This window comes from Neocloeon triangulifer, unplaced genomic scaffold (assembly GCF_031216515.1).
Source record: "Neocloeon triangulifer isolate White Clay Creek 2 clone unplaced genomic scaffold, ASM3121651v1 ptg000006l, whole genome shotgun sequence".
Classification (NCBI taxonomy): domain Eukaryota; kingdom Metazoa; phylum Arthropoda; class Insecta; order Ephemeroptera; family Baetidae; genus Neocloeon; species Neocloeon triangulifer.
Genome location: NW_026775549.1, coordinates 1,390,503 through 1,416,212, shown reverse-complemented (window position 1 = coordinate 1,416,212; position 25,710 = coordinate 1,390,503). Strand labels below are relative to the sequence as shown.

The 25,710-nt window shown below is 37.6% G+C and overlaps 7 protein-coding genes across 11 annotated transcripts; 3 read left to right on the top strand and 4 right to left on the bottom strand.

Annotated features, from left to right (window-relative positions):
* Positions 1–28: 28 nt before the first annotated feature.
* On the top strand, positions 29–6,259 carry LOC132194132 (inositol-3-phosphate synthase 1-B). 3 transcript variants are annotated; one of them, XM_059615232.1, is made up of 8 exons: positions 115–158; positions 475–580; positions 1,257–1,422; positions 2,101–2,557; positions 3,223–3,449; positions 3,508–3,750; positions 3,812–3,920; positions 4,908–6,259. In XM_059615232.1, exons 3-8 carry the CDS (start codon positions 1,276–1,278, stop codon positions 5,345–5,347), a joined length of 1,623 nt encoding a protein of 540 aa, XP_059471215.1. In that variant the 5' UTR covers positions 115–158; positions 475–580; positions 1,257–1,275; the 3' UTR covers positions 5,348–6,259. The 3 variants fall into 3 exon arrangements, with proteins under 3 accessions (XP_059471214.1, XP_059471215.1, XP_059471213.1); XM_059615231.1 differs by lacking the exon at positions 475–580 and having other exon boundaries at positions 29–158; XM_059615230.1 differs by lacking the exons at positions 115–158; positions 475–580 and having other exon boundaries at positions 1,198–1,422.
* Positions 6,260–6,908: 649 nt separating this feature from the next.
* On the top strand, positions 6,909–13,387 carry LOC132194364 (protein bicaudal C homolog 1-A). The gene is made up of 15 exons (XM_059615591.1): positions 6,909–7,140; positions 7,739–7,773; positions 9,451–9,520; positions 9,575–9,654; positions 9,709–9,924; positions 9,984–10,226; positions 10,301–10,519; positions 10,577–10,745; positions 10,813–10,932; positions 10,996–11,253; positions 11,314–11,400; positions 11,457–11,564; positions 11,621–11,917; positions 11,972–12,091; positions 12,150–13,387. Exons 1-15 carry the CDS (start codon positions 6,987–6,989, stop codon positions 12,182–12,184), a joined length of 2,211 nt encoding a protein of 736 aa, XP_059471574.1. The 5' UTR covers positions 6,909–6,986; the 3' UTR covers positions 12,185–13,387.
* A 49-nt stretch (positions 13,388–13,436) lies between these two features.
* On the bottom strand, positions 13,437–14,425 carry LOC132194373 (small ribosomal subunit protein uS3m). The gene is made up of 3 exons (XM_059615603.1): positions 14,239–14,425; positions 13,950–14,097; positions 13,437–13,779 (listed from the first exon to the last, which is right to left on the bottom strand). The coding sequence occupies exons 1-3, from the start codon at positions 14,284–14,286 to the stop codon at positions 13,490–13,492; spliced, it is 486 nt and encodes a 161-aa protein (XP_059471586.1). The 5' UTR covers positions 14,287–14,425; the 3' UTR covers positions 13,437–13,489.
* Positions 14,426–14,457: 32 nt separating this feature from the next.
* LOC132194368 (SET domain-containing protein SmydA-8-like) lies at positions 14,458–17,350 on the bottom strand. Its single transcript, XM_059615595.1, has 7 exons — positions 16,908–17,350; positions 16,771–16,855; positions 16,496–16,717; positions 16,166–16,427; positions 15,329–15,711; positions 14,931–15,238; positions 14,458–14,876 (listed from the first exon to the last, which is right to left on the bottom strand). The coding sequence occupies exons 1-7, from the start codon at positions 16,933–16,935 to the stop codon at positions 14,599–14,601; spliced, it is 1,566 nt and encodes a 521-aa protein (XP_059471578.1). The 5' UTR covers positions 16,936–17,350; the 3' UTR covers positions 14,458–14,598.
* A 144-nt stretch (positions 17,351–17,494) lies between these two features.
* On the bottom strand, positions 17,495–20,772 carry LOC132194369 (SET domain-containing protein SmydA-8). Of its 2 annotated transcripts, XM_059615596.1 has the most exons (7): positions 20,489–20,771; positions 20,079–20,305; positions 19,872–20,016; positions 19,590–19,808; positions 18,973–19,160; positions 18,037–18,473; positions 17,497–17,977 (listed from the first exon to the last, which is right to left on the bottom strand). In XM_059615596.1, exons 1-7 carry the CDS (start codon positions 20,504–20,506, stop codon positions 17,700–17,702), a joined length of 1,512 nt encoding a protein of 503 aa, XP_059471579.1. In that variant the 5' UTR covers positions 20,507–20,771; the 3' UTR covers positions 17,497–17,699. The 2 variants fall into 2 exon arrangements, with proteins under 2 accessions (XP_059471580.1, XP_059471579.1); XM_059615597.1 differs by lacking the exon at positions 19,590–19,808 and having other exon boundaries at positions 17,495–17,977; positions 20,489–20,772.
* Positions 20,773–21,471: 699 nt separating this feature from the next.
* LOC132194372 (voltage-dependent anion-selective channel-like) lies at positions 21,472–23,629 on the top strand. Its single transcript, XM_059615602.1, has 6 exons — positions 21,472–21,565; positions 22,016–22,217; positions 22,282–22,402; positions 22,458–22,685; positions 22,744–22,952; positions 23,011–23,629. Exons 2-6 carry the CDS (start codon positions 22,019–22,021, stop codon positions 23,100–23,102), a joined length of 849 nt encoding a protein of 282 aa, XP_059471585.1. The 5' UTR covers positions 21,472–21,565; positions 22,016–22,018; the 3' UTR covers positions 23,103–23,629.
* LOC132194370 (COP9 signalosome complex subunit 4) lies at positions 23,628–25,662 on the bottom strand. 2 transcript variants are annotated; one of them, XM_059615599.1, is made up of 9 exons: positions 25,519–25,662; positions 25,275–25,404; positions 25,141–25,220; positions 24,821–25,076; positions 24,656–24,770; positions 24,408–24,597; positions 24,171–24,341; positions 23,882–24,106; positions 23,628–23,818 (listed from the first exon to the last, which is right to left on the bottom strand). In XM_059615599.1, exons 2-9 carry the CDS (start codon positions 25,367–25,369, stop codon positions 23,685–23,687), a joined length of 1,266 nt encoding a protein of 421 aa, XP_059471582.1. In that variant the 5' UTR covers positions 25,370–25,404; positions 25,519–25,662; the 3' UTR covers positions 23,628–23,684. The 2 variants fall into 2 exon arrangements, with proteins under 2 accessions (XP_059471582.1, XP_059471583.1); XM_059615600.1 differs by having other exon boundaries at positions 25,471–25,550.
* Positions 25,663–25,710: the final 48 nt, after the last annotated feature.

Here is a 25,710-nt window from a genome sequence, read left to right as displayed (position 1 = left end):
GAGTGGTGTGACTCTTTGTAAGAATACAGCAGCTCAACATCCCATTGTTTGGGGGTGGGGAGGCGCCTTGTATATTTGTCGAGGGCTCGCCCAGGACGTGATATTTGCCTGTTTCGAGCCGTGGAATCAACTGCTCTAGGAAGGAAAATCCGCAATTGGTAATGTATTATTAAATCTAATTATTTGCCAACACCCCTTTAAGCTCTACCACTTTCCTCACTATTATGGGTGGCTGAATGTTAATAATAAGATTAATAAGTATGCTTGAATTATCAATAATGATATCAAATTTCAATACTTTTGCACTTAATAATTAAGTAATTGAAATAGAAAAGACTGAAAAGAGAAAATTTCAATCCAGTTTTAATTGGTTCTAATTATTAGCTCTTATTGCGACTCAAATTTTAGTTAATTAATATTTTAAATAAATTTAATTTTCTAATAATTCACTGGGATTAACCTTGAATTTGACAGAGTTCAATGGCAGCGTGCCATGCGTCCAGCACGAGCTTGAAATTCGCCACCTGTTCACTAATCGCATCACACCACTTTGTCGGGCTTGATAAGGCTGGTTGATTAAGTAAGAGTTTAGACTATAAACTTCCATTGTCTTAAACACGATCTATAAATAGCGCCAAATAAAATACTGGACTTCCTGGAATATTATATAACTTGAGATTTAACTAATGAAATTATTTGCAAATATCAATTTCAGACATGATAATTTAAATTAGAGTTCATTTTTCTTGTAAGTTTTCTTTTATGTTTCATTTTTTTATGATTGGCAAATAGACCGGCATTTCCGCATGGAGAACTAACTCCGCTCGTGCGAGATTCAAGTTCAAGGTTACCCGGCGGCGTAGAGAGATAAACCCTTGCTGTAGAAGTTATACAGATCCGCCTAGCAACGGAGTTCGGCCGGTTGCCTACATTCCGAATGTGAATCGATAAAGAACGCCCGGCCCTTTAATACTTCCAGACATTTGTAATAATAAATTATTTTTCCTCATCCTCCTACCACATCAAAAGATAAAAATTCAAATAAACGGGAAAACCCCTTGTAGCTTTACTTTAATGAGGAAAATGTAAAGAAAGTTCTAGTCCTAAAGATCCCTTGAATCCGCAACCCACCCCAAGCGGAAAGTGCTACGCTCCCCTTGCAAGGGCGCAGTCGCGGGGGTGATTGACGTCAGCCGGGGGTTGCAAACGTGGCTGGAGAGCGAGTCAGCCGGTGAATGAAATTTTGCGAATTGCAGGTGAGAAACAGACGTTGAAATGGCCCCCATCAATGGAAGTCTAAATTCCGACAGTCGAAAGCTGGTGAGAGTGCAGAGTGACAACGTGCGTTACAACAATGACTTCATCGAGGCTGACTACGAGTACCAGACTACCAGGGTCACGAAGCAGGGTGAAACGATCGTGGTGAGTGTGTGGGGTGGTGACTCAACTCCATTAGTTACTCAGATGGGCCACGTCGGCCGACCTCTGTGTGGCCATGATATTTTATTCCATAATTTGAGAGAAAGAGATTATTTAACACCTAAAAAATAAAAGGCTAACCAACAAATGCATTATATTGAAAATATCTAATTTACTAAAATGATTTTCTTAAAAAAAAAAATTTTTAAATAAAACCAGTTGGAAATTAAAGAAAATTTTGTAAAATTTAATTTAACACTTGTAATTTAAATTTAATTTAATACTATCTTATAAAAATATTTTGTTAATTTCATGTGTTATTAATTATTAAAAATAAATGTTTCATATAATATAAATTTTTTAAGTTATTAATCTTTCATTAGTTTCATTTTTTTGATAATTTAAACCTAATAGAATTGAAATTTTGAAATTTTATAATTTGACCGGTCCTTGTATTATATTTATAATTATATTATTCATATTCAACAGCATTCTGAGCATGATTATTTTAGCAATAATTGCTTGAGGCCTCATGATATGCTCCAGAGAAGTTATATTAAATTTTAACGCAGTTTTATATCTTTTAAAAAAACTTATGCAATGAAATTTTTAATGGTTAAAATTCCAGTTGAACTGTTGTTATAATTAGAAAAATTTAAATTTTTTATTTTACTGCCACAGGCGACACCTGTCACAACCAGTTATCAATTTCGCACGCAACGACATGTGCCCCGGACGGGCTTGATGCTGGTAGGGTGGGGCGGCAACAACGGCAGCACCCTGACGGCCGCCCTGCTCGCCAACAAACACCACCTTTCGTGGCAAACCAAGGATGGCGAGCGACACGCAGATCTGCTGGGTTCCATCACGCAGAGCAGCACCGTCCCCCTGGGCGATGGGGTGCACGTGCCCCTGAACAGCATTTTGCCCATGGTTGACCCCTGCGACCTCCATTTGGATGGCTGGGACATTTCCGGCGTCGACCTAGCCGGTGCCATGGCCAGGGCAAAGGTCATCGACTGGCAGTTGCAGCAACAGTTGGTGTCTAAAATGAGCCAGATGAAGCCCCGACCGGCGGCCCACATTCCGGGATTCGTGGCGTCCAACCAAGAAATGCGAGTGGACAACGTTATTCCAGGTAAATTTGGTCAGCGTAAAATTTAGTAGAAAAATTATGTAATATCAAAATGAATATGAACAAAAAGTGAATATTTTTGTCTTGAAATTTTGTGAAGAAAATTTTAAAATTTAATCAAAAGCCTGACAATTTAACATATCAATCTGCTTTTCTGCAAATTTGATTATTAAAAATAAAAATTATTCAAAAATTAAATGTTTTGTAAGTAAGCCTAAAAACGTAAAAGACAAATTTTTAAGCAAGGCATATCCAAATATTATTTTGTTGGCAAAATGATCCCTAAAATTAGTAGTGCAATACAATTTTGTAATTCAATTTTCATGTGGAAAAATCATTTTTCTAAATTTATATTATCTTTTGCAGCCCGATCCTATAAAAATACAAACTTACTGTTGCATAATTATATCAATTTCGATAAAATTTTTACAATAAAAAAAATTGGAATTATTCCAATCGAGAATAGAAATTTAAAAAAAAAGTAATCTGTTCATTGCAATTAAGGTGTTCTTGTGCAGATTTAAAAAAAGTTTTCTTCAATAATTTTTTGAAAAATTGATTCAAAACTTTTTACCCAAAACTGCCCAAAGCAAAAGCTTTTTTTGAATTCAATGTCTGTTTATTTTAAATCCAAAATTATTATTAAGAACATTCTATGAATAAAATAGGAGACCGGCAAGCAATGGTGGAACAGCTGCGAAAGGACATAAGAGACTTCAAAGAAAGTCGCCAATTGGAAACGGTGGTTGTCGTGTGGACGGCGAACACGGAGCGTTTCAGCGACATCCGTGCCGGTCTGAACGACACAGCCGACAACCTGATGGCCGCCATCAGGGCAAATCACAGTGAAGTGGCGCCGTCAACTTTGTACGCCGTGGCCAGCATTCTCGAGGGGGTGAGTTAAAAAGCCAAATTTTACATAAAAGATATATTAATGTTTGTCTTTTCAAAAGTGCACTTATATCAACGGTTCGCCGCAAAACACATTTGTGCCTGGTTGCGTGGAGTTGGCCGAAAAACACGGCACCTTCCTCGGTGGCGACGACTTTAAGTCCGGACAGACCAAACTCAAGTCGGTCCTCGTCGACTTTTTGGTCAGCGCCGGAATCAAACCGGTCTCGATCGTGAGCTACAACCACCTGGGAAACAACGACGGAAAAAACCTGTCCGACCCTCTACAGTTCAGGTCAAAAGAGGTGACTTTTTAACCTGCTTTTACAAGGGAAGATTTGAGCTATAAAAAAAACGATTTTGCAGATTTCAAAAAGCAATGTGGTAGATGACATGGTTGAGTCTAATCAGATTTTGTATAAACCGGGAGAGAAGCCAGATCACTGCGTCGTCATCAAATACGTCCCTTATGTTGGTGAGTAGGAATGCGTGTGATTATGCTGAGATCTTTTTTTCAATACATATTTTGCTTAAAACTCTCTTAACATTAGCTTATGGATAAATTGGATAAAAAGATAACGCCTGAAGATGCTATGTCTAATTTTTTCAATATTTGGTTTCACTACTGTCAATGTAAATATATAAAAGCACTTGCATTTGATTCCTTTCCTCAGTCATGCTTTACAAACACATTTTATTGCTTCCAAAGTTCACAGAGAAATATTTACCAGCATTATTACATGTGATATAAGAAATCTGTCATAGTTTTTCTCGGTTTTTCTATTATTAATGAGAAAAATATCCAATTTATAGCCAGTAATAAATTTAGAAAAATGACCTTTGCTATTAGAAATTCCTGAACAGCTATAGCGATGGATGTCTTTTACAATTATGTTTGTGAATCCAACTTAATGAGCTATGAGTTAATTTTTTTTGCTAATAATTTTACTACAAGGACGCATCACGTTGAAGTAACATAAGAATTAGTCATTTCGACATCAAATAAAATTATTTTTAATGAAAAGTAAATATTTCTGTCTATAAATTTAAAAACAAATTATGACATGAAATAACAAAAAAAAAAAAAATGAATAAAAAAATAATTTGAAATTCCAGCAAAATCTCTAATGTTTTAACAAGATGATATTATGATATAATTATATCAATCTGTTATTAATTTTTCAAGATTTTCTAAAAGATTTTTTATTTTTCCTATTAAGTCAATTAAAAAAAGTAAATGCACATGATGAAAATTTTGATCATAAATCGTAACTTATAATGATGAAATTGCACATTCTGGCCCTCGAGTTTTTCCAAGGAATAAATAATTTTGGAAAAAGTTTTCCAGAATTGCATCATCGTCAAAATTAATTAGTATAATTATATCATTTCAGAAAAATACGTAGTTGAACAAAATTTACCCTACCTTTGTTGATCAAAGTTATCCATTGTGTCCACATAGGCGACAGCAAGCGTGCGATGGACGAGTACACGTCCGAGATCATGCTGGGCGGGCACAACACCATCGTGGTGCACAACACGTGCGAGGACTCGCTGCTGGCGTCGCCGCTGATCCTCGACCTGGCCCTGTTGGCCGAGCTGTGCGGCCGCATCACGGTGGCGAAACGCGACGAGCAAAACGGCACCTCCGAGCACCGGCCGCTGCGCTCCATGCTGTCCATCCTGAGCTACCTGTGCAAGGCCCCGCAGGTGCCGGAGGGTGCGCCCGTCGTCAACGCACTGTCCAAGCAGCGCGCGTGCATCGAGAACGTGCTGAGGGCCTGCGTCGGACTTGCCCCCACCAATCACATGCTTCTGGAACACATGGTGCGATTTCCGGCCGCGAAAATTAGTGGCGCCAACCCTCTGACCTCCAATGGAAGCGTTGCCAATGGCCACTAACAACGAAAAATTATTACACAATACATAAAAAAATTTGTAAATGTTTATTATGTATGCACTATGTTGCAGGGATAATTAATCTCTTCTAATTTAGTACCTCCAAAATGCCATTATTTTTCCCATATGGGAAAAATTAAAGAACGTTTAACAAATCCTTAACGATTATTTAGATTATTTCATGTTTACATAAACTATCTGTTTCATTAATTTTAACAGAGAGTGGTTTTTATCCCAATAATATTTGATTAATTTATAATCGGTTTTTCAAATTGCATGTTTTGCAAGCATTTCTGTACAAGAAATTAATACAGTATAGGCTTTATACAATTTAGTTTGGAAATTAATTTTATTGGTGTACCACAAGGCAATCTCTGCCAATAACGAGATGCATCATCCAACTATTCAAAAATAGTAAATGAAAATACAATAATTCAACAAAAGAAAAATACGCATTTTGGTAAGGGGACTTGTGGTTAGCATGAAAAAAAATGTCAAGATCGGACAGAACTAGGAAATTTTCCCTGAGAGTAAAAAGTACCAAATTTATGGAACTGTATGTTTTTAACTATATTGCTTCACTTTCAAAGTATAAAATTACGTTTCCAAGGTTTATGTTATGTTGAAATAAAAGTTACTTCTTTTTTGGCTACCCCATATCACAAGAATATAAGGAAAACAATGTACCACGATGTACATCAAACTTGTTAGCATTGTAGAAATGTTGACTTTTTCTTTTTTCAAATGAAAAACTGTAAAATTGTTCACGATTTGCAATCGTGAAAATGTGTTCAGCCCAAGAGTCGATGACGCTTTAAAATTAACGAAATTAACAACAGCTAGGAAACAATCACATAAAATTGCACGAAAAATGTTCTTAATTAGTAAAATAAAATTATTGTTTAATGCACATTAATGCAATATTCAGATACTTCAATCTCAAACCCAAGTTTTTCTTATTTGTTTTTATTAATTATACAAAAATTAGGTCATCAAATGGATAGAAATTCAAGAAATAAAATTCCATTTTATTGGATGCCTGCAACTTTATTAACAATAATAAATATAAAAAATTGAACTAAAATATATATACTAAACCAAATTTTCTGAGCCAAAATTTTTTTAATTTATTAAGTAAAAATAAGTTGGGGATGTTTAAAAGAATTTTGTGCTCTTTTTTAATCACAAAAATTAAAATTTGAAGTCAAGATGTACAAATTTTAAGAGAGACAAGGTTTGAAAAAATAAGAAGTACGACGTATGTACAATAAATAAAAACAACAATAGGAAACATTTAATTATGTTAAACAAAAACCAGGGCAACCAGTAGAGAAATATTCTAGAAAAATACAATTCACAGCGCTTTCACGGCTTTGACTGTTGCAAAACAATTTTATGCATCTGAACATGTTCATCTTATTCATTCGTGGGCGATAAGACTGATTAGGTAGGGTCAACGAAACGACACAGGAATGCGAAGGTAAAAATCAGCAGACTGCGTGGCGGCGACAGGAGGACAAAAGGAGAAGAGGGAGATTGGCAGGAGAGACGAGGGGGTTGCCGGTGAGCAGCGAAAATTCGCACTCGCTCGCACTTGATTCGGCGTGCAAGACGTGACGACGAGAGCAGCCAAGGCAGCACGATGATGGGCGAACTCACCGTTTCGAGCATCCCCCTGGACGCCCTGTCCGACGTGTCCGAGAGCAGCCGCGATGAGATCCGCGAACACTGCGGGCCGGACGTCTATCAGGAGCGCTTCAGGGTCGACCGACCCAAGCTTGAGCAGATGATGCAAGGTCAGTTCTATTAATGGAAAAAAATTATTCGAATCCTTCCCTCATTCAAATCAAATAAATTTTTTTTCAAATAGAAACTGTTGAAGAGATTTTCCACTAATATTTTTTCATTATTTGTAATATTTGTGAAAGATTTGGAAAAATTTATTGGAAAAATGAAATTTTATGCCACCATTGGAGTAAAAATCTGACGAATTTTGTGACTTCTTGGAATCTGCGTGTTCCTTCCATTCTTGCAATATAGCACAAAACCATTCGTGTTCTCCGAGCCATGCAGCACAAATTTGATAGCTTTTCTTTACTTTGAGCAAATTATTAAGTTATTTTATAGTGTCTCTGCAAGAAGAAGATTTTACACTTTTTGTACCTGGATATAGCATGGGGAAAAATGCAAACATTTTTCTTACCTGCGCAAAATTAAAGAAAGAAATTTAAATTTTATTGTAATAAAATAATTACTGAATCGATTAAATTTGTACATTGTATATTTCAATTTTTAAAGAAATTTAGCTGCTCATTCCCTATTTATTTAAATATTTTTTTTCCTGCTGAAGAACGAATTATAATTTACAAAAAAAATTTGCCCACTTTGTTTCAGGGGAAAACAACTGCGCTGAAGGATTCTTCCAAAAGGTGAGTTTCATAATTTTCAAATGTTTTGTATTTTGTTAATATGTAAAAATAATTTCATGACAAATTGTTTATGATACATACACATTGAACTAAATCCTAAACCAAACTTGATTATGTTTGTTCACTTCTTGACGTCAAACTTGGATTTACTTTAGATGGGAATTTTCCATTCCGATCGACCTTTCGCACCCAAACAATTAAAAGTGCGATTCATCGCTTTCAGGATTAAATATTTTTTTTCTAAAAGAACTAAATATATCTTTTGTTAAATCGCTTAGCCTGTTTAAAAAGTGTTATATGCAATTGAATTAACAGAAAAGCGTCATTATATCAAGCTCTTCAGATTATTGTGTATATAATTCCGCTCGTTAGACCAAAATCGCTTTTTGTTAACTCGAACTGGTATCATCCAGACCACATTTTCCTGCCTGCGAAGACCTGTGTCTCACACTTTTAACACAAAAACATCATTGCACTCGAATAATAATGATAAAAATCGAGCCAGTCGAGAGTTCAAGCGCCGTCGAACGAGTCCAGAAAACCACTGGACCGCACTTTTCTGGGTAGCAACACTGGTCACTTCTTGTGCATCAATATTTGTGAAGCGCACTTTATTTGCCGATCAAATATTATTTGGGCAAAATGCACAATATTGTGGCGTCAATGCGGGCCACGTGATTCACGGAGCAAAGAAAAGCGCGCTCGGCGCTCGACTCGGGCTCACTTGCCTAAAGATCGCTCAAGGTTGAACACCAAAGCCATTGCGTTCTCGCGATAAAATGGTTTTGGACATTGTTAAAATGATTGTGAGTATTGGTTGCATTCTCAGCGTCGGCAGGAAATTGCTGGCACTGGAATTAGAATGCACAAAATCCCATAAGGAATTGCAGCACCCAAAAATGACATGAAATGAAAAATTTTCAAAAGGAAAGAGAGCACAAATATATTTCATTGGAAAATTTCATTTTGCGCTTTGTCTTTTTTAACGTAGTCATATCCTTTGATTTGAATGTTACCGTATTTGACTTTTAAAAATTATTCATTTTTGGGTGCATTTTTCCGGTGTAATTTTAATGTTTGCTTTTTCTCAGTGGCGCGCCTTACAATTGGTGCTTTTTTAGTGCTTACATTCGTCTTTCATGCCTTAGTTTTATTAAATTTAACTTAACTCTACTTTTATTATAAATCTTGCTCATTGCAATTTTTGTGGTTTTATGTTTTAACTTAATTTCAGATATCATAAATAATCAATATTGTTAATAAGACAAAAAGTATGTATATCCTAATTACAGCTAATGCAGTAAGTAGTTTTTTTTGTTAATCTAATCGCTAGTTTTTTTTTTTTAATTTTGGCACCTTATGTTAAATTATCAATTAAAAACCGTCATATTATTAGGATGTTGAGGTTTGCGCGCCACTGACAAAGGGCAGTCTGCTTAAATACGAGTGGCTTTCCTTGACTTCTATTCTATTTGTCAAGAATTATCTAAAAACTAGTCCAATATTTTTCATCAAATATTGATAAATTTTCCTCAGATAAAATTTACAACGCAAATAAAAGAAATTTGAATTTTGGCAGAAATGATAAAAGTCTAATATTTACTCACTTACACAATGTTGTTATTTCTCTTTTGTTAATTTTTCAAGAGTAATAAATTTTTTAAATAATATTTCTAGATCATGGAGAACACTAACACATACATATCTTGGCCACAGCGCCTGAAGGTTGGCGCCAAATCTAAGAAGGGTGAGTTAAATTTTTGGTACGGATTAGCTTACTTGATAAAAATGTTTATACAAGATCCTCATGTTCGGATTGCTGGAACCCCTGAAAATGTAGCTGTTGCTCGCGCTCGAGTTTTGGACGTGCTGGAAGCCAAGGTTTGAAGAATAAATTAATTAAAAGAAAAAGACGAGATAATTTTTTGTGTTCAGCAATGTGACAGAGTGAATATGAAAATCGACGTCAGCTACACAGATCACTCTCACATCATTGGGAAAGGAGGTTTCACCATCAAGCAGGTGATGGAGGCCACCGGCTGCCACATCCACTTTCCAGACTCTAACAGGACCAACCAGAATGAGAAGAGCAACCAAGTCTCTATAGCTGGTCCACTAAACGGTGCGGAGCGCGCCAGGGCTAGCATCAGGGTAAAAATTAATTACTATGCAAATAAATGTTTCTATTAAATTTTATATTTAAATTTTAGCGTTTGATGCCACTGAACTTCAGCTTTGATATGCCAGTAGTTGGCGCTGCTCAGTCCATTCCAGACGTCAACAGCCCCTCGATCAAGATGTTCTGTCAGCAGTTCAATGTGGAAGTGGCCATTAGGCAGCGCTTCAAGCTTCATGCAACCCTGGTGGTTGTAAAGGGTTGTGACTGGGAAGTGGATCGTGTCAAGCAGGCCACACGCACACTCATAAAATCTCTCTGTGGACCAGAAAATGCGGTACGATTTTTTCCGAAGAAATTGGGGGATTTTTTGTTTCCTATTATGATAAAATTTTTCTCCTTTCCATGCAGATCCACGTGCCTGTTGAAATGAGTCTTGAAATCTCCACCCAACATCACACTGCAGTGCTGGGCGCTCGTAGTATCAATTTGAGCACAATCATGCAGGAAACCAATACTAAAATACTGTTCCCTGATGCCGAGGACCCGAACATTGCAAGTCTAAAGAAGAGCAACGTCAGGATCATAGGAGACATTGACCAAGTCTATCTCGCCAGGCAGCAGCTTATTGTGAGTTCAATTAGAAAAAAATTAACAACATTTTTTTTAATTAACATGTTTTTGCAGGGTTCCTTGCCAGTGATGGTGATGTTCGACCTGCCAGTTGGGATTTGTTCCGATGTTGAAAACCACATTAACCTGCTCATGCAACAACTGGACGTGAGCATCAAGCTGCGGCTCAAGTCGCGACAGAGCACCCACTCTGTCACTATCAGAGGCATAGAGCGATGTGTCAGTAAGTGAAACAAAACAAATCTTATCTTAAAATTATAAAAGAGAAATTTTTAATTTTTCTTATTTAGCCAACGTCTACATTGCTACGCACACTCTTCTGAACTTGGAAGGCCCTCAGGTCAAAGCTAGCACTCCAGAGAGCTATAGGATTCCAGCACTGCCAGAGGACTTCAGTGTGCGCAATCTGCGTAAGTAGATTTTTATTTTTAATATTTTGAAGTAAAATGTATTTTTATTATTTTGATCTGCAGTTACAACTGCAGCGTCGAGAAGTGTTCGCTTGAACAATATTTCTGGCATCTCGCACGCCTTTCCATCTCCACCGCTGTTTTCACCAACCGGAGTGGTTCCTCCAAGGAACACTTGGAATCAAATGTGGCCTTCCAAAGATTCCTACATGCACCAAAACAGCATGAACCACCACATTGCCTCAAACCTGACAAGCGTGCCTCGCATTGTGGTCCCCAGTCACTCTTTGGTTCCAATGTTCCCTTCGCCAGACAGTGCCAGTAAGCTTAAAATTTTGAAAAAAAAATCTTTCCACAATTATTCTTATTTTCTCTTTACAGTCCATTCATTCAGCACAATGTCAAGCCCTAATCTGAGTCCTCGCATGAACTCTCCTGGACGTGCTCAACACTCCGACTCAAACTCTGGTTTGTTATTAGAAAAAAAAATTGAGAAAATAAGCCTTATTTAATTTATGTTTTAGACATTTCAAGCCTGTCAGATATCGATCGACGAGCTCCCGGCTGTGAGCGTAGGACTCTGAAGCATGGCTCCAGTCTTTCAGACTTTCGTAAAATGGCTGGATACAAAGGTAATTAAGATACGATTTAAAAATTTGCTTCAAATTAAAATAAATTTAAATTACAGCAATGCACTCTAAAATTACTCCTGGAGAACCTCGAGTGCCAACGTCCCAGTGGTCGGGCACTGGTCTGAGTGCCTCGACTCCTGACTATGTGTTGCGCAAGTTGCAACAACTGGACCTGGCTGCCTGTCAGGAAAAGGATTCCACGTGGCCACCAAGTGAGCCCGACTACCTTCCTGAATGGTCAGCCTCCAATCTTTTTGACTCGGTGTCCAAGCAGGCCTTGCACTACCAGTCGGAATTCGAATGCAGTGATCTCGGCACCCTGTTCATGCAGCATGGCCTTACTAGATACACTGGTAAAGTCAGATTAAAATTTCGAAATTTTGATATTAAAATTTAAATATATTTAGAACTGTTCAGTGCTCATGAGATAGATTTCGGCCTTTTCCTCACCCTGAAGGAGGTTGACTTAGTAAATCTGGGTGTGGACAAGTTTGGCCCTCGCAGGAAGATGATGGCTATTATAGCAGGTAATGTTTTTTATTCAATATTTTGGTGATTATTCAACAACATGAACATTCTTTTCAGATATTAAGTCGTTGCAAGCAAGGGACTCCCTCTGAAATGATTACTCGACTGACCACGATGACGACTTTGGCTGAGTTTAAGGTTTCGATAACTGATTACCCCCAAATTTTAGATGCTTTGGTTTCAAGTCTTGCGAGCTTGATATAATACCAAACATAAGTCTTGAAATTTAACAATCTTCGCAACGCACAATCATACCAGTAATTTATTCTCAGAATGGTATTATTTTACATGTAAAATTATTCAAGATGTAAAGCTATATTTATTTATCAATGAAATGAAAATTATAATAGTGAAAATTTGGCCCCACGCTATGATGTCCATATAATTTATTAATCTTTAAGAAAAATTTTATTTATTTATTGCTGATTCCAAGCAACACAATAATGAAGCAACCCACAGATAGGCAGATTCTAAATTTAATTTCTACCACTTGCTGTTAATCATGTGTTGCATTTACGGATTGTGTATTTTTTACTGTTAACTAACAACGTTGGTGTTGGACGAAACTAACTATCAAAGGTAGCAGAGTAGTATTTTGTACCGATTCTTTCCGCTTTGCCAAAGCAAATTAATTTAATCATGTATTATTTTGAACATAAACTCAATTGATCAATTAAGTAACTTTGCTCAAAGCCCGAGACTGATGATTTAATTAAGATATTTGGCTCGAGTTCACCCCCACCAGAGCTCTAAGCAGCAATACAAACTAATATTGACACTGAGCTACTCCGGTATTGAAACGAGAGCCAAATTCAGGAAAACTTCCTAACCAGCAGGGCTGGTATTTGATTGATGAATCATGACTGATTTGCTCCCTCAGGGCAATAAACCAGAGATTTGCAATCTCGGTCCAATTAACTTCAGCAAATATGAAGTCTGATGCTTGACTAAAATTATTTTCTACATCATATTTGTATAAAACGTTTTACTTCAATCCCCAAAAAACTAGTTCGTTTTTGAGAACGCTGATGTATATAAAATGAATGTGAAATGTATTATAATTAAAAACTAATATAAAACTGCTAAACTTTATACTAACAAAATTATTCACTAATAATATTATTCTTATGTACACAAGAAGAAAATTTTGGATAAAACTGCATTTTGTATTTGAATCTTTAAAAAAATGCATTGAATTTAAAATCAATAACTATAAAAATTATGTGTGTTTCATAAATGTGAGAAAAAACTTCCAAAAAAATATATATAAAATTATTGTCGCGAGGACATTTAATAAAAATTGATTCCATATACTCGTAAGAAGGGCTTTTCAATCAATAAAATTCTTCCGTTCATTATTTTGCAAATTTATCACTATATTGGAGAAATTCCGTTAACTAAATATATTTATACACTGTGTCTTTGCCGTCTTTTACAGTCTGCAGCTCAAGTTTTACAGGGCATTGCAACCAGAGTGACAGCATTTCCTCTGTGTATCCAATGAGAAAGTACATTTTTCTAGCGCTAATTGCTTGCCTGACGATTCCAGCAATCCTGATTAAGTTGTGATTTCTCTTGATGATCACTTCGGAGGCAAACAGGGAGTGCCAAGTTCCAATCATGAATTTTCTAATAAAGAAGTCCTCAACGACTGTCTCAGCTGGACGAAGACCACCTTCCAAGTTTGCTAAAACGTTTAAATAAATATAAATATTTAAAATAAATTAATTAAGCTAAAAAATTGTATGCCTAGCAAGCCAAAATTAATAGGCAATAAATATCTCTGCTTCTTTAAAAATAAAATTAAATTTCAAAGATAAAACTAATTGAAGATTATTATCGAGTTTCCAGCCTTACCAGTGTTCCACGAATTCCATGACTTTCTATGGGCGATTGTGTGGGGGGCATTTGCCATTTCATAAGTGAGGGGTTTGTCTCCCTTGAGAGAAGGTCTGTGTCTGCCTGCAGTCTTTCTGCATTGGACCGCTGAGGTGTGGATCAGCCGCTGCGAACATACAAAAAGGTCAGTCAAACGAGTCTTCTAATAGCATTAGATTTTTTTAGATGAATTCAAAAACGTTGAGAGTTGTGCAAATTTGCTCTTAAAGCATTTTGAATCGAGATTTATTTCCATTTATGAACCAACCTGCAGTGAAAGTACTCTTGTTTTCAAACCATTTACGACCGCTAGCATTTTGTTGGGAAATTAAAAATTTTATAAACGGAAGCAAAACCCTCGTAAAGCGAGTTTAATTAGCGAAATGAGAATGAATCTGAATCAAAATTTATTGTAAAATAACAACACGCGATTTTAAGTGGGCGTGTCTCGGGGCTCCAATGAGAGCGAGACCTTGTCAACATTTGTTTAAGAAAAGGCGCCAAAGGCACGCTTACAGTTTCACGTTTTATATAATTATCATTGCGTGAAGGAAACAGCCATTCAGTTGGTTTTCAGCCAGTTTTATTTCTTATCACGGTGATTTGTGCTTTTCGATAAAGCTTTATTTTACTTCTTTTTTCTCGCAATTTTGGCACACTTCTTATTGAGCTCTGCGATTTCTTGTCGTACACCTTTCAGCTCCATCAAAGCAACTTTCGCCAAATGTGCCTCAGGAGCCGTTGGAGGTTCGTGCAGGAGCAGTCTGGCCGACTCTCGCAGAAGTTCCTCGCACCTTACATACTGGTCCCTGACCTCGACCGCCCAGGTCGCACTAGACACTTTTGAGATTTTTTTCTGTTTGGCCAGTGCAACCATAGGGGATGCGATTTCATACAAAGTAATTCCTATTTAGAGGGGAAAATGTAAATAATTAAAGGGAAATTCAATAATAATTCTACCTCGCAATCGCGAAAGAGGTGGCTCGAGTTTTTCTATCACTGGCAGTAATGACGAGCAAAGTTCTAGTTTTCTTTTTAAAAGTCCTGTGGGCACAATTGGGCCTTCGTCCATGATCTGTTCCCGGTACATTCCCGACAGAGCTTGCGTGATCTCCAACATGGCTGCGTGGTTCGGGTGCAAAGAACGTGCTAACTTGGCCATCAGGGTTTCCATTGCCTCCACGTTTGTTTGGTCGACTTCCAAAAGTTCCTTCTGAACGCCGACCAAACCTGTGCGCACCACTGACCCATCTAAAGTTTTCTCACATCTGAAAAGAAAATAATAATTAATTAAATTACTTATTTAATAATTTATTTGAAATATATACAAAATTATGATAAAAGAAAATTTCTCATACTTGTCACAAGCCCATGTTGCCTCGATCGGTCTGAGTGGGTTTGTGCAAATGACAGAACCTAGACACCCTTGGTCTGGACACCTCAGTGAGCTGAGGTGGGTATCCAGTTCCGTTGGGTCAGTGCATCGAGTGCACTCGCACGAAAAGTACTTGCTGTTCCTCAAACGCTCTCTTCTGCCAGCGGTGCTTATCAACGTGTCCGTGTAATTGAACACGATGGCGTCTCCAGCTGCAATGTTGGCCGCCGCTTTGACGATCAGCGTGTATTCCGGGCCTATGGCAAGATGAGTGTTTGAGAAACAAGAGTGGGCCATAAAAGCTGCATTTGGGTAAATTCCTCGCAGACTCTCTGACCTGCCAGTCTCGTCTGGGGGTCCGCGCACCTGGAAACAATGATTAATAATATGAATAATTATTCCCTTTGCAATTAATCATCAATTTGGTTTTTTTTAATTTGAAAAAAAAAATCCTGAATAATATCTTGCAGAATGTAAAATTCACTTTCAAAGTTTCTTAATATTAAAAAAAAATTAAAAATGAAGGAAATTTTAATTTTAATAATATCTTCTATTTTTATTAAAAGTTTTTTTTAAATAATTTTTTTAATTAAAAAATTAAATGAAATTTTGCAAATTTACCAGTTTATAATAACAAATTATGCCAAATTATTTTACAAAAAAAGTTAATAGAACCTCTCTTCTTGTCTTTTTACAATGAAAGAAGAGAGTAAAAAAAATACAAAATTTTTTTTAATAAAATGGCCCTTGTTTATAATATTAATTTATTGAGAACTTTAAAGCGTAAAATGATTTTTGGAATTTACTATTTAAAACTTACTTCAAAACAGTTGACATCAAGAAGTCCACAAACTTTCTGGATGGCCTGCTCAGGATAATTCATGAGCAACCCGTGATTGTGCAGAACTTTGACGACGTTCCTCTCACACTCAAACCAAGCGCCAGATTCCTTTCGCGCGTCCAGGTGCGCCTCGAGTTGAAATAAACCTTTGGGCTGATTAACAAAGCACCGCAATGGCAAAATGCATTGCCAGTTGCCGTCATCTTTCAATAACAGCGGCGCTGAATTTGGAAGAGCATTTCTATCAAAACGAATTTTGTTAACAGTTTTTTTTTTTTTGCAACGAAAATATTAATTGGTTAAAAATACCTGAGAGCCTGGCATTCTTTTTCGTGGGCCGGTAACGCTTCGCACTGGGGTCCGCAAAGAAGAGCACAGCCGCAGTTTGAGCACACGTGGGGTTCATGAAGGCCGACGGGTCGATGACACCCGAGGCAGACCGGGGCTGATTCTGCCTGGGGACCAACAACAAGGGGCGCGTCTTTCAAGATTACTTCGCCTTCAGAAATATCTCGGAATGCTACCAAAAACCTTAAATAGAAATTTTTAAATATTTTTTGTATTTAACATTTTCCTTTACTCACCTTCCCAATTCAGGGGACCTCGCTATTCGTACGGGGCAACTGGCATCGACACCACACAACTCCTCTAAAACTTTCCGCTGCGGCCCTATAAAAACTAGGTGATCTTGGAGTTTTCAACATTTAGACTATATTAATACCTGGAGATCTGGGAGTGGTCACAGACATTACAATCGGAATTGATTTGAATTATTTCCCTCTGCAGAGCGAGCACACGTGCTCCGTGTTTTGATTGCAAAGAAAGTGGAGATGAAATAGCGGAGATTACAAGACACAGTATACGCGCAGCCTGATCGCTCACGAGAACTCTAAACACAGCATCTTTTGGCCTGTGTTGTCTACTCAGTGTATATTTCTGGTTATTTTCAAAGCGCCCAGCCGATGACTAAATTTATCTCGCGCGTGGCACATTTTAGACGCGCAGCACTGTATTAAACGCTCGCGAGTGTTTCAAAAAATACAAAGGAAAAGTACCTATTGAAAGTCTTTTTTGGAAAATTTAGCTCTTCTCTCACGCGATCATCATAATTATTACTATTGAAGCATGCGAAGCATGGATGCGCATTCAATGTTCTTTATAAAGACGACACACTACAAGCAAGTAGCTATCGATCACTTGACCTAAATTTTTCACGTGTTCTCTTGAAAGGTCGTGAACTTTTCGGTTTATTGACTTTCCTCTTGGTTCTAACATCCTGCCTGCTGTTAGCATTTAAATAGAAAAAAAAATTACAAAAAAAAAAAATTTGCTACGTCATTAATTTATTGAAATTTTATTCTAAGGTATAAAAATTATACATAAATCACCACAAGTAAGCCAACAATCCGTTTAAATTTACACATTTAATGCATAAATTATTTAACGATAAACGCCTTGAACATTAAATTAGAGAAGTGTCTTAATTTTTTTTTTAAATTCATCCCTCAAAGCGTTAACCACCAATATGCTGTTCTCCGTCCATAATATCGATTTGCTGGGGCAGCATTATGATGGTCTGCTGCAACTGTTCCAATGAAAACCTAGCCTGGGCAGCCAACTGGCCCTCCATCGAGTCGGGGTCTTCAAATGAAAGAATGTGAACAGCTTCCGCCAGCACCCTTTCAGCCTCTTGCATGCGCGTCAGAAGGGCGAACCCTGTCAGCACGTCTTGTTGGTACAGACTGCGCGCCAACATTATGAGCGGTGCGTGTAATTCGTACAGAATCATTCCTGCACAGATGTTTTAAATTAATAAATTTAATTTTTTCTTGAATATAAATTTTAATCACCTCTTAGTCTTGAGTAGCCAGGCTGGACAATGTCTGCAATTTGCAGCATGTGTTTGCAAAGCTCAATTTTCCTCTCCATGAGAAGGTCAGGCATCTCTTCGAAGGTGTATTCGGCCACCCTGCCGTACAGTTGGCACAGGGAGTGTTTCAGGGCAGTCAGGTGCGCGTGTTTCGGGTGGAGGAAGGCGTGATATTTCTTGATGAGCTGCTCCCTGACCTCCAGGTCCGCAGGGTCCAGCGCTTCAATCTCCCTTTGGATGACGCCCATCACCTTCATGGTATCCGCATTGGACATTTTGTATTCACATTTGTGGCATTTGTAGTCGGACGCGTCGTCCAAAGGCTTCTCGGCGCGCACCCAGCCCCATTCGCATTTCGGACATTTAATTGTGCTCAGGTTGGAGCCCAGCTCTTCGGGGTCTGCACATCGCGCACATCTGAAATTTTTTTTAAATAAATTAAACAAAAAGTTGTTTCTAATGGGACATTTTTTTTAAATTTAGGCAACCAGTGCAACGTGCAAGTAGGGCAGGTTGCGTCACTTGTGCAAACAGGCGCCCGAGTAAATTTATTTGATTTGAGATTTTTCCAAGTGTGGCGAAAAATGAAGTGCCTTGTTTTAATTTCATCATTTCATTCATTATGTTATGTTCTATTACAAAGTAAAATCAATAAGTCTGTCTCAATCGCATTCTTAGTCGCATACGTGACTTAAATATTCTGTCCCACAAGCAATATAAGATCGAATTGTAGGGCTTCAGTATATAGTTTGAGATATATTCAAGTTTTCTATTTTATTTATTTTCATATTACTCTTTAAATTGAACACATTTTAAAAATGCCTCAAGCTGTTATAGTGTTTTGAATTTTAATCCTTTTTGTTTCTTTGTGCTATTTTTTGCAGCTTATATTTAAAATAATTATCCAGATACTTACTCGCAATCAAAATATTTGCTAAGCTTAAGATGTTGTCGTCTGGCGTAAGTCGGCTGAAGCGTGTGCGTGTAGGTTATGAAAAGCTCGTCACCCTTTTTCACAGGCACAGTTGTGCGAACTCGCACTTTGTAGTCGGCGCCGATGGAGTGAGCTGTGTTCGGCACGCAGTTGTGCGACAAAAGGGCAAACTGAAATAAAAATTTTTGTTGCAGAGAAAAAAAAATGAAATTCATACTATCAATAATAAAAAATAATTATTATTACTTCTCATTGAATTGTATTTAAGAGTACTATTGAAAGTGAGTCTTTATTTAGAGAGCAATTATAAATGGAATTGTGGTGTTTGTCGTGCTGATTACGCCGCCGTGTGATGATAAAGAAGTTAGGTGAATTATTTCAGCAAACATTAAGTCTGTTGTTCATTTACACCTGGGCGCGCGTTCCACTTCTCGCACCCACACCGCATTTTAAACGCAGCGTGTGTGACGCAAGAAGTGTTGCTAGGCTTTAAACTTTTGATAAGGAAATAAAAGCGCGTGGATTAACTGCACAATAATGCTTGGAATCTTATTTGGGAAAGTAATTTTTAGTATCTCGAAAATAAAATCTGTTATTACCTGCGGATAGAGTGCTCGCACAGGGTTTCCTCCACTAACACGCGAGCATGCTTCAAAAGTATTCACAGCCAAAATCCCACAGACTTGGTGAATTTGCTCTTCACTAAATCTGTCAGCTAATTTGCACGGACCGCGGAGAAAATTAACAATGTTGATCTGGTCAGCATTCCAGTCTACACCACCTTTCCGCTCTTTTGAGTGACACTCCATTTTCTCAATCTTTGATTATTAGTTGGTTATTTTTTTTAATTGCTTTTAAAGAGCAAATAGAAAAAAAAATACCTTGTCATTCCATATTTTGCTTCCGATTGTCAGCAACAGTCTCAGCGGAGTAATGCATTCATATTGAGGACAATCGGCAGTGGGGTCTTCCACTGAAGACGAAAATTTGACGTTGGCCGCGGCAAATACAGCGCATTCTGCTTCCCTTTTTATTTTTATATTTATTGACGTGAAATTTGAGTTTAAAAATTAATTTTCTTTACTAACTTGTGTGCTGGCAAATCCGCACAACTCGGTCCGCACACTGGCCACCCGCAGCGCTCGCAAAGAGTGTCCCCAGAGGTTAGGGAGAGACATCCCAGGCAAACGGGAGGAGTGTGGTGCTTTGGCCCGATGACGGCTGCGGTGTCCACAAGAAACTCTTCGCCTGCCTCCAGTTCTTTTGCAGCCACAACGTATCGACCAACTTTGTCGTTCTGTTTTATTTCATAAGCCTATATTGAAACATTTTTAGTTAAATCTTGCAAAATAATAAATGCAGTTTAATGGTTCATGGTTCAGTCATGACTCATGCCTACCTACGATCATATAAATTTTTAATATTAAACTTTAATCAGTACTAAGATGCAGAACGATTTTTTCTTTTACACATGCAGGTCGTTTCGATTGGAACTTACCACTTGTTCTGGCTTCATAGTTGAACAATGATTTGATCAAAAAATCTAAATTTTATATCAGGTCTTTTAAAACTGTATTCCTAACACGGCAGTCGATTTGAGTTATTTAAATAGCTCTCTTTTTGCTTTGATGAGTACTGTGCAGAATTGCAGATTGATCTGATCAACTCTCAATCTCTTCATCGTTACCCTTATATACCACGCAGAATTACTACGAAACCCATCTAGACACTTCCGGACACGTCTAGAACACAGAGCAAAATACTTTTCTTCAGCTGTTTTCATCAACCGAGACGCTTGTTGTAACTGTCTGAGCAGGGGGGTTTATTTTTGGCTCGATGTATGCACGGATTATTAGTACACACGCTCCTCTTGAGGACCAATTATAATTATCCGCGGTCCACATTATGTCACGATGAAGGTTGATTTACGAATTTTTTTTGCTTTTATTCGTTGGGAAATATATCATAATTTATTTATGATGCTCTTAAATTTTTCTGACATCCTCAAGAATTTAAATGTTATTATATTAACAACGTCAATATTAATTAAATTAGTTTTTTGTTAAAAAATCTTCCTCTAGAAAAACTGTTCATAATGTATTAATTTAATGTTAGTAGATATTTTTCTTAAATTCCATTAAAAAAAATGGAAAATTGGCAACTCCTGAGCCAGAAACATGATTCTACCAATGTTACCAAACAGCTATAATAGCAAAACCGAATAAAAGTCAAGCCATCGTGAAAGTTTTAAGTTTTACCGCCCTTTACACTGGTATTGATTAGTGTCGTTGGTCCTTTTGTGTTTGGCTTATTTTTCATTAAAATCTTCATAGTGACCTACATGGGCTTAAAAAATGTATTATAAATAAAAAAATATTTAATTTAATTCTTTAACAGCCCTTCTGATTGCATATTATTCATTCTTGGCTCATTTCGTTTCAAAAATTTCACGACGGAAACTATGACCCCGCCCACTTTTAACTGCAGGACGTTCTCTCGGCTCCATCTTTGATCACAAGAAGGTCGTCTAAACGCCGCAGTTCCTCCGTTAACTCAAATTTTAACCTAAAAATACGTAAGTAGCTGTTGAGAAACCCATATTTTGATTCCACATGCATAGTCGTTTAATGTTAAATCGTCTGCTTTACTCTCCAAGTCGGGAACTGTCAGGTTAATCGCAAATTTTCGTGTCATGTCACCGGCAGTTTAGTGTAAATTTGCAAAGACAGTGCAAAATTTTCAATTGGCATTTTAATTTTGCTCTGTCATATGTATATTTGCATGATTTAGATTAATCAAAAGTAAATTAAGCTCCTCGCACTCTTCTAGAGCAAAACTTCAGTCAGCGCAATCCGAAATACGAATGACCTGCAGCAACGACTTTGCCATTGACATGAGGGGGATCAAATGACGTAATTGGGGGGACCAATTGAAAATACAAGAGCACCCCACTTTTGACAGCCCCAGTTTGATTTATCACGATGGTCCACTGCTCAGCTTTAATGCAAGTTTATTTCTGCCACAGACAATGGCTCCTCCCACCTATGGTGATCTTGGAAAGTCTGCCCGCGATGTTTTCGGCAAGGGCTACCACTTTGGAGTTTTGAAACTCGACGTCAAGACCAAGACCCCCACCGGCATCGAATTTTCGTCTGGCGGAACTCACAATGTGGAGTCTGGCAAGGTTCTGGGATCTCTTGAAACCAAATATAAGAAGTCCGAATATGGTTTGTAATAAATAATCAAAATAAGTTCAAAAAATTTATCGATCAAATCTCAAATTTATTTCAGGAATGACCTTCACTGAAAAATGGAACACAGACAATATCATTGGTCTGGAATGGGCTGTGCAGGACCAGCTGGCCAAGGGCCTGAAGCTGTCCCTGGACGCCAGCTTTGCACCTCAGTCAGGGTAACTCTTTTAAACCATTTTAAAATTGGTTATTAAATTAACTTTTTGTCTACAGCAAGAAGTCTGCCAAGGCCAAGACCGAGTACAAGCACGAAATCCTCTCCGCCAACTTTGATGTTGACCTCGATATTGGAGCCCCTGTCATTCACGGCGCCTCTGTTTTCGGTTATAATGGTTGGCTAGCCGGCTACCAAATGTCCTTCGACACCGCCAAGTCGAAGCTGCTTAAAAACAACTTTGCCGTTGCTTACGAGTGCAAGGACTTTGCCCTGCACACCAGCGTGTATGTGCAAACGGAAAATGATTGTTTAACTCAATAATCGTTTGGTTAATTTGATTAGAAATGACGGACAGCAGTTCAATGGATCCGTTTACCAGAAGGTGGACAGCAACCTCGAAACCGGAATCCAGGTTTCCTGGGCTGCTGGCTCCAACAACACCTCATTTGGCATTGGCTGCAAGTACAACCTGGATAAGGATGCTTCTCTCCGTGCTAAGATTAACAACAGCTTCCAGGTTGGCTTGGGATACCAACAAAAGCTGAGGGATGGTATGTTTAATCAATGTCGAGATGATTTTCTGTTGAAACTCATTAAAATTATTTGTAGGTGTCACCCTTACTTTGTCCACCCTTGTTGATGCAAAGAACTTCAACCAGGGAAGCCACAAGGTTGGCTTGGGATTGGAGTTGGAGGCTTAGGCAGTTGCATGTAAAAAATCTCCTCCGAACGCAGCCTAAATTCAGTTCAGTTGGTACGAGGGAATTCGGAAGATCTATGAAAGTATTAGGTCACAAACAAAAATCTCCCTTACATCATTTGTTGTGCCCTAAGATTATAATCTAGCCCGACAATGGGGGAGAAATCAAGAAAAAATTGTAGCCCTGCTGTTAAATAAATCAATGCTTAAACATGTTAAAACACACTGCATGTAAATTATGTCAACTACATTCCCTCCCAGATGCAGTTCTCGCAGGACACCTCACCTTTTTTCTATTAAATCAAATGGCTTTTTGAAGTTTGTTGGATTATATGCAGCTCCCTGTAGCAGAAAATTCTTTAGTATGTTAACTGCAAAAGCACACATCATGAACTGAGCAATGTTGCTGTAGCAAAGACGCCTCTGTTTAAGCAACTGGCTTTTTTGCCGCAACACAGAAGTAATAAATTTGTATTGTTATGATTGTGTGAATAAAAGGAAATCACTAGAGTGAAACCAAAAAACCTATTTAGAAATGGTTTTTATTTTTTTTACAGCTTTTTATAGACTTAATCTTAAAGTATCAGTGGACCATTTGTTCGTCCATAGCTTTTGCCATCCAACCAGACTCTACGTTAGTTATCTTCTCAATGATCTGATTAACTTGGTAGCAAAGAGACTGAATCTGCTTGTCCCATGTTGGTAAGATCTCTCGTGCTGCAAAATAAAATTTAAGCTTCTTTAGTATTGACAAGCCAAATAATTTTGAAGGTATCTTACTCTCAAAATGGACAATTGAATCAATCTGATCAATGTATCCATTCATTCGACCCTCTGTAATCATTTGACTGGCAATCTTTTCTGCCATGAGCGGGTGGATTTCAAGAAGTGCCCCCAGTTCTTCAAAAGTGATATTGTTGTATAGCTTACTAGCCGAGAGCAAGTTGTGTTCAATCACAGCACGATCCAAAATAGTTGCACTTCCGCCTTTCCCATAGCCATAGTCTATAATTTTAATTTTTGATAAGTTCAAATAATTAAATAAAAAATAATTATAATGTGTAATTACTGTCAGCAACAACAGCCTTTTGGTGGAGAAGCAATAGATTCTCAAACTCTGACAGCTCCGAGCGTCGAATGATCCTGTCTAAGTACATTTTCTCCAAAATGCTGAATGCTGGGAGTGTTTGGCAGCGCTCGTCTTTAAACAGTGTGGCCAGCATTCGGCTTCTTTGTTGTCCTTTTGAGGCAAAAAAAAAAAAGAAAATGAAACTTAATTCCTACATTATTTACTTCATTAAGATACCTGCTGAAGCAAGGATAGTGCAAAGTAGAGCATTTTTCAGAGCAGTCATTCGCTCGTCCTCATGAATTATTGTTTTGTAAGATAGCTCGTTATAGCGTTGTGCGGCTTCAATGAATTTCCTCCTGTAGTCCAGCACTCTTGCATAGCAAACTTTGTACAAAATTTGAAGCTGCTGGTCTTTGGACTCCGCCTGAGTAAAAAGTAATGAGCTTTATCTTCAATATGTAACAAAAGTTTCAAAAATTCACCTGCAGCAATGAGGCTCGATTAATGAATGCCTCAGCTTGGACAGGATCGTCATCTTCCAAATACAGACGTGCAATCTTCAGGTATGTCTCTAGTTTATATTCAACAGTGTATTGCCTGAGTTAAAATAGTTTTAATATAAATCCCAAATAAAAATGTATAAATACTTTTGACCAGTCTCGAGAGGAATTCCAACAAGAACATTAGCGGCATCTCTCCAAGACTGGTTGGTTTCGTAGATCTCAGCCAAATGTTGTCGAATGCTGGCAACTTGCTCCTCAAAAGAAATCACCCTTGGCTGAACCTTGTCTAGAGTGAAATGCGACACTGATTTTGAGACATCTTCAGGCAATTTTTGCAGGTGGTTGCAGACATCAGTCAGAAGTTGGCGTGAAATAACAAGGCTCACATTCTCGTTCACAACTAAAAAAGGTAACATAGTTTATTAAATACCCGCAAAAAGTGTAATCAACCAACGGCTACTTACTAGCCTCAATAAATGCCTTCAATCCCTCTACCAAGTCTTCTCCATCAGCTGCAAGAATATTTTCAAGAATTTGACGGTACCTGAGAAATTAAATGAATAAGCTAATGATAAAATTTCAAATTAGCAGACTTTACTTTTCAGCTTGGTCTTTGTGTGTTCCACCAGAGTTTGCAAGACTTGCAAGCAACTGTCTAACATTTGACTTCACGTCAACACTCGAACCTGCCATAATCCTTTGCTTCGATTTACACCAGATTTGTGTAGCTGTAGAATAGACAATAGATCATTTAAATTAATGACGTTTTTTTAATAAAGTTTTGAATGGCATACGAGTGTAAAGAGATATTAAAAAATGTATAAGAAACAATTACAAATTACTTTTAAATTTACTTCCTCGAGCCGGCTGTGTTTTTGTTTGTTGACAAATTTTGTGATTTGTGTTTGCGATAAGTTAGTCTTTCCCTTTTCTGATTGGTCAGATCTTGGAACTGCTTGTAGTAGCGGATATAAAGTTTATATAATTTAACACACATATGAATTCTACGAATTGAATTTAAAAATTTGGTCTAA